The 14,261-nt window shown below is 39.1% G+C and overlaps 1 protein-coding gene across 1 annotated transcript in view; it reads left to right on the top strand.

The window, feature by feature from the left end:
- The window catches only part of LOC139717990 (uncharacterized), a 51,529-nt gene that overhangs the window by 12,512 nt on the left and 24,756 nt on the right, over positions 1-14,261 (top strand). Inside the window, exons 4-13 of the mRNA XM_071629479.1 lie at positions 400-651; positions 2,321-2,448; positions 4,406-4,509; positions 5,162-5,318; positions 6,039-6,139; positions 9,751-9,814; positions 10,436-10,621; positions 11,357-11,611; positions 12,060-12,252; positions 13,157-13,356. Of these exons, the coding sequence (XP_071485580.1) occupies positions 400-651; positions 2,321-2,448; positions 4,406-4,509; positions 5,162-5,318; positions 6,039-6,139; positions 9,751-9,814; positions 10,436-10,621; positions 11,357-11,611; positions 12,060-12,252; positions 13,157-13,356 (1,640 nt within the window). The remainder of the gene's footprint in view (positions 1-399; positions 652-2,320; positions 2,449-4,405; positions 4,510-5,161; positions 5,319-6,038; positions 6,140-9,750; positions 9,815-10,435; positions 10,622-11,356; positions 11,612-12,059; positions 12,253-13,156; positions 13,357-14,261) is intronic.

The following is a 14,261-nucleotide window of genomic DNA, read 5'->3' as shown; positions in this document are numbered from 1 at the left end:
TTAAACAAAAGCTGTATCTACATTGCCAACACAGCTTGTAGGAAATATCAGTGTGGTTTTCTGCCATATTATGAGACAATAGAATAGCAAAAACTAGTAGGACATGAGATCCCCCCTCCATCAAACGATCTTTTTCTAGTATTATACGAATAAACAGAGACTGATGGACCAAATACTGATCAAGATACATATTGTATCATGAGGGAATTGCATACCATAGCACAAATTTATTTCTCATCCCTTCTCTTTTTTTCCCCCAAACCAATAAATTTGACTAATTTGTGGCTTTTTATAGATGATTTTGATCAATTTATTACAGAGATTATTATCTTGTGATTGATTTGAAAAGATGAAATCAGGCAAGTTGCATCAACTTTCTGCATGAATTGTTCATGTCAGGTCGCACCCCCGAACAACTCTGTTTCTGCTCCAAGACGAGGCGATGCTTGCCGACGCGCTACCAAGGCAACTCGTTCAGGAAGAAGCAGCCGAGCTCCTTCCACGACAAGAAGGTCATCTTCGAGCTGGTGAAGCAACCCGACAAGTTCAATGACCTCCAGATCCAAATCCAGACCATGGACTTTGACATCAACCATGACCGGGACAGGGACCAAGATGGAAACCTCTTGCTCCACGCAGCCGTCAAGGAAGGTGGGTTGAGGAGCTGTCGGGGAAAACAAGAGATTTAGCACAATTCATACAAATTTATTCCTTGACTATAAACAGACCTTCTCTCACACTGTGGTGAAAAAATATTACCACCTGTGCTCATTTGCTTGAGATGAGACACAAGGTTATGATCAACACAGACAAAAGTAGTGTGTTTCTGCGATGTTGATCAGTTCATTTTGTCTCCATTTAACACGAGATAAACATGTGATGCGTGTATAATGAAAATATAAAAGTCTGTTCTCTAGACTAACCAGGCGTGCAATCATATGATTTCCTCAATAACTTCCTTTGTTTGTTTATCATAAAAAAAATGCACCTTGTGTAGCTGTAAACTTAATTCGAGAATCATTATACCCTATTGCGTGTTTGCTGTATGCATGTATGAATATAAATCAGAACCTAGTATTTACAAAATTAATGCAGGCTCACTGATGATTATTGTATAATATGCCTTTCTTGCAACCATGTGTTCATCTTTTAATCCAATCAATACTATTATAATACTTCAACATTGTTTCAGTGTTATGAAATGACCTCTGTAATTCATCTACAATTTAACCTTTTGTTACCATGCATGTGGTTTCAGTAAAGACCATTTTATTTGTCTATCAATCTAAGAGAAACATGGCAGATTATAAATTGTATCATGTCACATATGAAGGGGTGTGGCAACCTGGGATGTGATTTATGTTGTGTGATTATGGAAGTCTACTTTCTACAAAAAGCCTTTTACCAGAAGGAAAGCTGCTAATCTCTGACATCATTGTCTGAGTAATGAAATTGTGTTGAAAGAGGATTTGAAAGTTAGGACATGAATCAAAACAGTTTCAACCAATGGACTTCTGTCCACCCATACCCAAGTCTCAATTGTTAAGCACCAATTGATGGCTGAAATGTCAACGTGCAAGCTGCATGAGACACAAGTGTCACAGAGTGTCATACAGAGGAGAAGCAGTGGTTTACCTAGGCTCCTGGAACATCCGTAGAAAGCTGTGATCAGATGACATAATTTTTGATAGTGCTTCATCAAGCTCGTATGAGACCGTTCAGCTCAAACCCTTCCCCCCCAAAAAAAACAAAAACAAAAACAAAAAAAAATCACAGATTAGGATTCTGTGTAGTGGATATGTCATTTGGGTAGAAGGACGGAATTTGTCGTACCTGGGAGAGTGACCTTTTCTTTACCTACTGTTCAACCTTGGTAGCTCAAAACAAAACTGAAATCCAGACATAAAAAGTTTTTCTGGACCACATTTTTTCAGACAGATGCTGCTTGGATAAAAAAATGTTGTCATTGCTCCTGTGCAGCACTCGAGTGACACTAATCTTTAATTCTTCTTTTCTCCCTTGTCTATAAAACTATGTCTACTAACTCTCTCTGACTTCAGTCACTTTTTGAATGGGTTAGGCTGTTTCCAGTTCTATCAAATTACCATCATTTTTTTTTTTTAGCTTACAGCTTACTCTTTTTATATGTAGAACAATGGACATTTATTTTGGCCTACTTCTTGTGGCTTTTGAGCTGGGCCGTTTCATATTCAGTAAGCCCTTTCCTTCTACTATGATGAATTGTAAAGTATTTGCAGTATTAGGAAATGATATCCTACATTTGTACCAGGATCTGACCTTGATGTCTGTTTCTCTATAGGTCTGTCCCAGCTAGCCCTAGTCCTGAACTTAGTCCAAGTGCACGGAGCCAACGTAGAGTCAACAAACAGGAAAGGAATGACGCCTCTGTGTATTGCAGCCCAGCGTGGCCTGGATTCTATGGTGGAGGTAAAAAGGTCATCCAATGATGCTGTGATTATTGTGATGGTAGTCTGCATTAGTCAGGGCCTGCTTTTAAGACTTTGATCTCAATGACAGTTTCTCTCTCTGAGGAGAATTCTAATTATATTGTCGCCAGGAATGTCTAAAATATATTTGAAAGATTCTATTTGAACTGAGATTACAGATATACTACCAAATTGTTACAAATACCAGCTCCAATTTTGTATAGTCCATCCACTAAACCACCTTGTTCCATGCTAATGACTATGCCAGTGACTGCCTCAGATATTATTCAAAATGTGACAAGTTCATGAAAGATGAAATGAGGTTAGTCTGTTGGTGAAATATCTTGGATCTAAACTGATAGTCACTGCATTGAAGCACAGGAACTGGAGAAGGAAACTGAAAAAGAAATTGAAAAGAAAATGAGATTAAAAATGAAATAAAAATGGTATGAACTGGTTAGACAAATCATTGAAGCTGATGAAGTCAAAACTGTTGTTTTGTTTGCATTTTTTCTTTTTTATTCATGAGCATTAAGAAATTTTCTCCCAACAATTTACAGGCGCTGTATGGTTACAAACACTGGCTTAAAACATCAATATTTCCACTAGTCAGTTCAGACACTTCAACCAGTAATATAACCTTACTCTTTGGTTGCTGGGAATTCCCAAGCGGTTATGACTCTTTGAATCTTGTTCTTAAGATAGTGAATAGACTGTCAGCAGCTATCAATCACCAGTTTCTAAACCTTCAATGGATATGAAAGAGAAATTACAGTGTCCACATGATGTATGTGATGTTTGATGATATTCTTGTGAAACAGAAGAAGTATATACACAAAAGAAGTTGGCTGGGAACTGAGATTAAGCTTCTCCCGTTTACTAGCATGTTGGCATAGTAGTAAAATACTGAGTTACAAAAAGTGGGACAGCTCCAAACTGCTGTGCAGTGGTGCAATCATCAGAGCTGGGGGGCATTTCATCAACGAGTTCGTCGGAGTTTTCACCGACAAATTTGCTATCAGCCAATCAGAGGCAAGGATTTACACTGACAACTGTTAAAAGCTAATGAAATCCTTGCGTCTGATTGGCTGATAGCAAATTCGTCGGTGAAAACCTCCGACGAACTCGTTGATGAAACGCCCCCCGCTGATCAGTGTATTGATACTTAGCAGTCCTTTCACTTGTACTGCGCTTATTCGCCAGTGGGCTGTCTTCGCCAAACTAATTGTCAAAGGATAAAGATTATCTAATCTTCCAAATCTGTATTGTGTCGCCATGGCATACAGATTATCTGATTTTTGCTAATTTTAGGATGCTAAGTTTGGATGGATTACTCAATGTTGATGATACAACTTTTTGCAAGTTAAGCTAGGTGCCTGAGCATATAAAGGGTTTAAGAACTGGCTGTCGGCAATAAATTTGACCACGTCTGTATTAAGTGAACCAGTCTAGTGTGCTAAAGAAACCAGCCATGACACCAGATCTTAAGGTACTGTAAAATTAGAAATATTCACGGCATGAAATTTCTGCAAATTGCTACTGGCATTTGATGCATTATAGTGTAGACAGTGCAGTGTAGACAGTGTAATGTAGACAAGCACTGTTGTACTTTCATGTGCATCTTAATTTCACAATCTTGGCTCCCGCGAATTTCATTTAAAATTTCATGCATGCAAAAAAATTCTGGTTTAACAGCATTTCTTTTTCTTGACAATAAGCTTGTGGTTTAACTCAAAGATTACAATGTAAATTTGGGCATATACAGCATCTAGATATAAAGAAGTCAGGAATTGTGTTACATTAAGTCTCAAATGCTGCATGACATTCTAGTCATTTGTAATTCTTACTGTCATTGTGCAGTAATCCATTCATTTTCCTAATTTTAGTCATACGTAAATATTTCATTTTTCGTGATTCTAAGATGTTTCATAATGATTGTATCATTCTCCCATCCTCAGATTCTGATATGTACCATTGGGGCCGATCCTAACACACAGAACCACGTGAATGGCTGGACCCCTCTTCACTATGCTGCCCACAAAAACCATCTCAATGTCATTGAGTGAGTGACTTGTGGCTAGCTGGCCTCATGGTCCCAGCTACATTTTTGTCCAGTTTATTATACATTTCTCGTCATTTATTCATCTTTCAAGCATCAATGAATCGCAATCAATTGATGCGTGTTTATACATATTTTCTTTTCTTTTTTGTGTATTTTTTGTGAGGTCAGAGATCAAATCATAGTTCAGTCCTTCATGCATGGTTTCACAAATATGCCATCACAAACTAGCTATAGATTATGTTAAAGCCTGAGTAATGATGAAGAAAACATGACTCATGCAATGCATCATTAGAATGGAGAATGTACTCACAGGAAATGTAATGTGATGAAGGCCATACAATATGTATATATTATGCCAATGGATGGATGGATGGCATGCCAGCATTCAGCAGCTCATAACTATCTCTGTTCTCTGTTCAATTTTGTTCCGATATGTGATCAGATTACAATACAGTGAGCTTGCTAGATTAAGATTTTTGGTTGCAATTAAAGTTTTGATAGTCATGTCATTTATTTATTGCTGCTATATTGATAGAAAATTTGGTGAAGTTCTTGTGCCAAGGGAAATCATTGTTTATGTTGAAACCATTTTTAATCTTTAGACTAAACATCTAAAATTGTGTGCTTTGCTGTTCTCTGTATCACAACTCAGCTGTCTGATTCGGAGAGGAGCTGATCTGAACATTGAGGACAATTTCAGCATGAGAGCAGATGACATAGCAGAGCGGAGAGGTCACACTGAGTGCAAAGATCTCATACAGAGCAGGCGCTATCAGAAATGCCAGACGTTGAGTCAGCTTGTTAGAAATGTAAGCAGTTCTCACCTTCTTTGTTTTTATTTCAGCAAACACTGCACAGCTGAATGCAGATCTTAGTTGTTCAAACATAGATATTTCTTAAAATGGTTAAGTTGGTGCTGTAGATATATTTATCTCAATCATTAACTATGCATTTATGTAAGAGTAAGTAGATCAACAGACTTCGACAAGTGCGAAAGATAGGGTGTAACATTGCTTTATGAATGAAGCAAATTGCTCGTGGGGTGTCAAATGCTCATATTTGAGCAGCTACGAGTAACAAAGACAATTATTGGTGTCTTCGACATCACAACTAAAGAAAATAATAACACTTCCAAGATTTGACTCTTTCCTTAAATCTACATTGTATTTCTACTCAGCATGCCTCAGTTGCCACTGTCATGCCTCATACACATATACATTGTATGTCACTATTGTCCCTTTGTTCTCTTTATCACACCTCTGTTGTCCCTACCTTGCCTTTGTTCTCCCTATTGTGCCTCTGTTGTCTCTATCATGCCTCTGTTGTTGCTGTTGTTCCTCCATTGTTACTATCATACCTCTCTTTTTCCTCTTGTACTTGTGATGTTGCTATCGTACCTATGTTGTTGCTATTGTACGTCCATTGTCACTGTTGTATGTATGTTTTGGCTATTGCTGTTCTTTATGCATATGTGTAACTCTGTTTTGGCTATCACTCTTCTTTTTACATCTGTAATTCCACCACTATAGGAGAACCTTGTTCCAAACGACAACCGAGTGCGACTCACCGACCAATTTAATGTTGACAGTGAGGGCTTCACTCTCATCATGGCAGCTGCAAAGGCAAACAGGTGAGTTTTTATTGCTGAATATTTCTGTGGACTTTCGGTGAATCTTGTAGGTATTTGTCGGGCTAAGACCCCGTTTACAGTGCGGGGCTGGGCCGAGCCGCGGCCGAGCCCAGCTTCGATTGTGGGGCCGAGCCCCGCAATTTTGTCCGTTTACACTGCCGGGCTCGGCCGCGCTTTTGATTCAAACCTGTCAATATTTTGTCGTAGTGGCGCTCTGCTTGCAAACAAACGCGATTTGGTATAGTCTGGTTTTCAGACCCTTTGCCAACTGAATTCCGTGGCAACAAAGTCGCCGTTCGGGCAAAGGCCTTTGCTGAAGGAAAAAATCCTTTGCAGGACAAAACCACATGAAACTATACTACATTTCGACGTTAATGGGGTTAATATCCTGAATAGCGAAATAGTACGGGCAGAGGGTTTGGAAGCCAGACTAAAATTGGCCACGCATTTGGCCCAGTTTGCATTTACACTGAGAAAAGGCCGGGCTCGGCCACAGCCAAGACCACCTCCAGAGCCAGAGCGTGGCCAAATGCGTGGCCAATTTTGGCCGCGCATTTGGCCTTTTGCGCATTTACACTGAAATGAAGGCGGGCTCAGCCGTGGCTTAGCCACGGCCGAGCCTCGTACTGTAAACGGAGTCATAGTCTTCTGTGTTGTTGACTGTGAAAAAACAAACAAACAAAGGGCTGTATGAAATTGCTGGCAAGCATGTCAGTCAACATTTTGCTGTTGGTTTTCATAACTCTAGATCCCATATGTGTAATGTGGCACATAACTACTGTGTTTTCTATTTGTTTGTTTGTTTGTTTTGTTTTGTTTTTTGTTGTTGTGTAATGTGTTAACCTTTTTTATATGTAGAGCCAGAATTACTTTGAATTTAGAGAAGTTGAGAAGTTTAAGTCTTCAAACTTATTTGAAACATATTGTTTATCAGATCAAAGTATTGTAGTTAGATTTGATACTTATAAAAAGGGTTTGTTTATTTCTTTTTTCCCTTATTTATCAATAAAGATAGATTATGGAAGTCAACTGTCTGAAATTACATTAATTACACTAATCTTAATTTTCGTTTGATCCATTTGGTTCAGGTGAGCCAGTGCAGTCACTCGATGTCCATCATTTGTTGTCTATCTTACATCATATGTAAACTTGTTCACATTTTCACTTTCTTCTCAAAACAAGGGGTTGATTTTGGCCAAAGTTGGCAGTAATCATCCATGGAGGGAGGGGATCATAGTTTGTTAGAATGTTGATGGTGGTGAGGGGGGGGGGATTTGGGCAGGGCCCAAATACCCCAAATTAGCACATTTTTATGATATTTTTCTTTTTTGTCATCTTCTGGAAAGCTGCAGGCTGGATATTGACCCAAATTGGTAGGAATCACTTAACCCTATTCCCACAACGTTTCGCACGGTTATTCCGCAACACGTGATGCTCTCGCCGCGACATTTTATGACTTTTTTCTTTCAAGTATCGTGCAACTTTTGAAACCAAATTTGTCACTCCCGGGCATACCATTTTGAAGCCACGCCCCTTTGAAAAAAATTAGTCGACCCCAAAATTGCTCAAAAACATGATTTTGTGTACAAATCCAGTGTAAATTGTCTTGTTGCAATTAATTCATATAAAAATAAATGTCTTTACTTTGAATGGCTGATAATGATTTATTTTAGCCTGATTATGCTTTAAAAAGTTTCTGCGACAAATTTTGACAAAAAACAAAAACAAAAAGTGAAAAACAAGGAAATACATAAGAAATTTAATAAACAATAAAATACATAAATAATTATGAAGACGAAATTTTGCTTCGATATTATTGTTAAGGATATTGAATAGAATATGTTCACCAAAGATTAGAAGTCTTGGAGCTTTATTTTTTTAATCTATAGGCAGAAAATGATATTTTTGCATAAATTAGCATGAATTAATTGATATAAAATACATACATTAAAATTTGAAAAATCTAACTATACAGTCTTGTAGATTACATTGGCTTCTTCCTTCGTGCAAATTTTCGCGAGGATCGCATGATCCACGACCGAGATCTGAAGGGGGGGCCAAAAAGCCCCCCCCCCCGTAGTTTCAAGTCCCTCAAAAAACCTGCCGGGATTAGGGTTAAGGAGGGAGGCCATTTTAGTTTGTTTTATAGACAAGACTTGAATGCCAGCATTCCTGGGGGACGTTTCATCGACCAGTTCGTTGGAGGTTTTCACCGACAAATTTGCTATCAGCCAATCAGACGCAAGGATTTCAGTAGCTTTTAACAGTTGTCAGTGTAAATCACTGACAAAAAATTTCATAAAACGGTCCCCTGGATGCTGCCTGCATGGACACGTGTCAAGCCCGAGCCAAAATAGTTTCTCAAGATGCAGTGCGTCCTTCTTGGTTCAATGGTTTTGGGAGCATAGTGACTCTGATGCTATTGTGTGTGAGACAACGGCTCGACAGAAAAGACTTGTTTTTATAAATGCCAATGCAGAGACTCCAACCCAAAGTACCTTCTGATCTGGAGATTCTCCCGCCTGAAACCCCTAGCAAACGGGAGACTCAAAGTTGATGTGTGCGAAGCGCGAAATTCCCAGGGTTCTAGATGCTCTCTGGTGCTATCTAAGGCTTATTTTTCAACATACGATAGAAATATGTACCGGTAAGAAATCCTTTCCAACGGGAGACAAAGAGCCAGGGCGGGAGAAATTAAATCTCAAACGGGAGAACGGGAGATTTTGAAAAAATGGGTTTTCGGCGGGATATCTCCCGTCGAAAACAGGAGAGTTGGAGTCTCTGCCAGTGTGCTGGGGTTCTTGGTGGCATGGGCGCGTGTCAAGCTTGAGCCAAACTCTCTATAATGAGGGATGAATAGGCATATCAGACAAGCATGGCTGCTCATGATGATAAATGGGCCATGCCTTGGATGGTTGTTTTGCCCCATTGGGCCCCTAGGGTGAGCCCCAAGTATCATGAATTTAGCTAATTGTCATAATTTGTTGACATTTTCATCTTCTTCTTGAAAAAAATAAAAGAACAGGGTCTGGATTTAACCAAACTTGGAATGAATCATTGGTGGAGGTGGGTATTATGATATTTCGTCGCTGGGGTGACAAGACCTTGTATCTGAAATTTTGGTGAAAATTACTTTTTTGGATTAATGCTCAGATAATCACTTAAGTGATGTCCTGTCCAAATCCTTACTGTTTTACCCTAAAAATGAAGCCACCATGGTATGTCAAAGGGTAGGCTATCCCATTTGCTATAGTGCTTTGGACACCATGTTTTTTGGCAATCCTGAACACTTGACATTTTGTAGATACGAGGTCTTGTCGCCCCAGCAACGATTTACAGATGGTGATGATGTTGGGGGGGGGGGGGGGGGGGGGGGGGGCTAAAATACCCCAGATTAGGATGGTGATGACCAAGTGGCCTGCAGCAATCCCCAAATCTTAAGATTTTTGTGATAGTTTGCCTCAGGTCTTGTGCCATGAAGGTGAAGTTTGCTGCTCAGGTGAGGAGTAGACCCTCACTTATCTTTGTTTAGATGCAACAAATGTGTACCATTACGAAATACGTATCCATTTCTGATTCATTTATTTAACTCTTGAATGTTTTCACTGTAGGTGTGACAATCTGAGAATTTTGCTGAAGAATGACAAGAGTCCCGTCAATGCTCAGCATTTGACAGTAAGTTTGTTTTTCTTCTCTGCTTTTTTATCCACTCAGAGCTACAGTTTAAAATGGTATTGAGCCTGTGCCATGTCAATGCCATTCACCAATGATCCTCTCCTTCAACTTTACTACCTTATTTGTAGCGCTGCTGTCAAGACTTACTATGGACATGAAATGATATGTTCTTGAAGAAACTTGTGTATTGAGTTATCTGCTGGAAAATACATGAAAGATTTGCTGTGATATGTTTAGTCTTAATGAGGTTGTCAACACATTTTTCGGATTCTATAATTCACGTAGATTTCTTTCAGAGATTTCTTGGTTCTAGACATTACATGTACATGTATGAAGAGTTTTATTGCAAAACAAGCTAACTCCATTCTTGTTGAGATATTTGTGATAAAAGTTGCTAAAAAAAACAAAGAAAATCATATTGAAATACAGGATATTTTTAGTCATAACTTCTAGAATATTCCTTGTTATGTCACAAGTGGTTGTTACTGGAAAGGTTTCATTTTGCTCTATCTGATGATGGATGGACTTTGAAATGTTTAAAAAAGGCGCTTAGCTCATTTTGCAATAAAACTCTTCATATGTAAGTGTCATTGTACTTCTCAATACTTTTGTACTTTTCAGACGGGTCGTACAGCTCTGTGTATGGCAGCCATAGATGGCAGTGTCAGTGTGATTCAAACTCTCCTACACCACGGTGCTTTGCCTCATATACCAGACATCTATGGTAGACTGCCCCTACACTATGCCTGCCTTCATGGTCATGTGGACTGTGTCAGGGCCATCCTTGAAACACAACTAGGCCTCACCGTAAGTCTTGATCAGAGGCTAATTTTACAAACTCTCAGACGTAAGGGTAATGATAGTCTGTTCAGAATCTCCGTAATTGCGTCAATAATGCAGCGTAGTTTTTTTGGATTTTTTCTCCCTTGTTATTATTCATGAGTGGAATTCATCTTCAGCCTTTAAATGAAAACAAGATACGAGTGTATTTTTATGTATTAGGTGTAAATATTCACAACTGAATGACATGCGCCGTAGAATTAAAATAAACTACAACAACAACCTATATAGACCTTCTTTGGCCTTGACCTTCAACTCCATTCCCTGAAAAAGAGTGAGTTTTCTTTTTCTCTTAAAGAAATAAAAGTAGCAGGTACAGTATAGCATCTGCACTCTGTTGAAAACATGCCACTATCCATTAAATACTTGGATTTTACATCTAAGACTTTATGCATTATGCTTTAATACACATGAATAGATGTTAAAGTTTGAATATTATATTTTTAATAGCAATTCATTTCTCTTTCCTTTTGTGTTTATTACTCTCATTTGACTTTATGACAGCTTTGTCACTGTGGAATTTACATATATTTAGTATATTACAATTTCTCCATGTAAAGTTCGTAATATCACCTATGATATACGTAGTTGAGAAGCTAGTATGTAATGTGGGCCATAGGTAAAACATACAGTGAGTTTGTTACTGTGATCACATGTCATTTAGTGAAACTTAAATAACTCTGTTGGTATTGAATGCCATAGGGTCTATATGAAGCCTACGAACAGAGTAAGAACAACCCGGCCATCAGGGACCTGGTCCAGGATGCTTGTGAGCGTCGGCAGAGAGAGATCGTCAACCCGACGCTGTTTGAGTGCGCGATGAACGGCAACGCCTCCAAGATATACTGCATACTAGAGATGGGGGACGATGTGAACCCGTCCACGGGCAACAGTGACTGGCCAATGTACATTGCTGTGGGCAATGGTCACTTTGAGGTCATCAAACTTTTACAGCAGGTAAGAAACTGTCAGATCTTAAACACCAGTGTGAAGCCGAGAAGATCGAAGCGTTGGATGCACTTTATGGTTGTACCTCATGATCGATGTATGACGGAGTCATGGGTACATGGAAATTGACTATGCATGTTCTTTTTACTGGGAAAACTGTAAAATGTTCTCATGTGATCAGGTATTATTTCCAGACGAAGCTATATAGCTGTACATATCCATCATGATTTTTGGTTTCTAGGGTATGAAATAGTCTAGCTGGCATGGTTACACAGAATTTAGTATTGCGATATTCTAATGAAATGTACAGATATTCATGTATTCCTTGGAAATATCAGTATCAAACACAATTTGGATGTCTCCTTTAGTGATGTGTAAATGTGTTCATAGGTACATTCAGACATGGACTATATCTGACCTTTGACCTCTGGTATATATTTGTCCATCCCCTGTGTAGTATGGGGGAGATGTGTGGAAGGTGCATGCCACCACAGGATCCACCGTGCTCCATGTGGCCTGCTCCAGGGGTCTTAAGGAGATTGTAAAGTTCCTCCTCCCCTTTTGTAACCCCAATGAATACTACAACATCATTGACATCAACGCTGTCAACAGGGTGGGGAGGAGTGCACTGCAGCTGGCTGCATCCAAAGGTTTGTACACTGAAACCTTGCCGATCTTACCTATCTCTTATGTTTATCTCCAATCTATCTATCTAACTCTCTTTTACACACACACCGTGATGGATTTTGGATTTTGGATTATATGCAGAGAAACTTAGTCCTAAATTTGTGCTTTTGTTTAGGCTCACTGCAGCATAGAGCGGTATCATCGATTTAATCACTCTAATGTAAAAATCCGTACAGCAAAGAATGATAAACCTCACTTTAATTTTTTCGAATTTAGTAAATTGTTATTTCATCAATGTTAATTTGGGATAGAAACATAACCTGTTATCATTTATTCATAAAAAAAAATCAGACACCAGTCCTTGCATTGTATGAAATTCATATGATTCATCTGCACTGTCCTACAGTATCAAAACAGTAGATTTTCCCTTCAAATGTGTACTCGACATATTTGTCTCTTCAATGTTACTTTTTCTTGGCAGTGATTTGGCAGTCCAAGTCATGAGAATAGTCATCAAAAATAGCTTCATTATTATTTAAATCAAACCTAGCAGGAGACATTGGCCCTTATTCTTGAAGATGGTTTGAGTCAAATGGTGGTTTTAGTCAAACCATGGTCTGAATTTAGTCCATGGACTAAAATGCATGTGAAAACAGTGTACCTTACCCACGTAAGTATCAATGCATAGTTATCATTGGATGTCTATTTGCGTACGCGATCTTCCACACGCATTTATGCAGATGAAATCTGCATAAACCATGGACTAAATTTAAACAATCTTCATGAATACAGACCTTTGAATCTCATAGCAGAATACTTTACATCATGAGTGAAGGAGTCATTTCTGATGGCATGGAACATGACAGAACACGAGTAGATGTCAAAAGTCTGAATCATACTGAGGAGTCCCTATCTCATCGCCTGCAGGTTACAGCAGCATAGTGAAAATGCTGCTAGACCACGGAGCCAGTGCAGCCATCGTGGATGACAGCGGGTACCTCTACACCTGCAGGGAGTTTGAAGGGGTGCAAGCCTTGATCGAGAGACACCGGAAGAGTCGCACCGAGTTGATCATGCTTGGTATCAAGGACAAGAAGAGGCTGAAGGCCCTCAAGAAGATGTGGCAGGTGAGATAGAGAACACAGCCAGGAGATGATAATGATGTAGAGAGATTAACACAAAGGCCCAAATTAACGGAGGTAGTTTGAATTTAGTCCCCATACTATGCTAATCTTGTCTGTGCAGTTTGCCTAAAAGATCACTTGTGTCGACAAACAGCCGATAATTATTACACGCTGATGTGCTCATGTGAATGTTACGCCTATTTCACACCTAGTTAAGTCCATGAACCAAATCTAAACTATGATTTTGATTTAAACTACCTTCGTGAATTCGGGATAAGACTTCTGGTCTCATCCCAAGCAAACCAGAGTGGAAATCGACAATGTGGAAAAAGACTTGTGATGTTTATGGGCAACTTAAACCAAGGATAAATGTTATGGATAATGTTACTGATGAAAAGGTGGTATAATCTTGATGTTGGCAGCTCAAAAATAGTTTCAAAAAGGGGAAGAAAAATATAATCATGATAATGTCAGTTATATGACAGATTTTTTTCTTCCCATGGAGCTCACGAAATAAATCTTATATAGCAGCTCTGTGTTTTTGTCAGGATTTTTCTAGATAATATTCATTCCCATTTTCCACATTAACCATCATTAACAAGCAAAGGTCATAGTGCAATCATGGGAAAATATCCATAAAGGCATTCCATTTGATACTCCCCTTTAATAGGCTTCTATATGAACTGCCAGTATAGCAACCAATGTACACACGTGGCAACAATCTACGTTCGGTCACAGCACATCCAACCTTGTTTCCTTTTTACCTTGGAGCCCCGATCACAGCTGTTTTTGGTCCTGTGCAGTGTGAAGGTATAGGGACCTGACCCATGTGTGTATGTCACCACGTAGCCACTGCACCCCATCCCCACTGACCTGAACTAGACATTTGTGTCTGTTTGGTGGCAAAT

The sequence above is a fragment of the Diadema antillarum genome, unplaced genomic scaffold (genome assembly GCF_040938485.1).
Source record: "Diadema antillarum isolate AM-2024a unplaced genomic scaffold, OU_Dant_1.0 scf00000086, whole genome shotgun sequence".
NCBI classification, from domain to species: domain Eukaryota; kingdom Metazoa; phylum Echinodermata; class Echinoidea; order Diadematoida; family Diadematidae; genus Diadema; species Diadema antillarum.
Note: the sequence above shows the minus strand (reverse complement) of the source record. Positions and strands in the feature narration are given on the sequence as shown.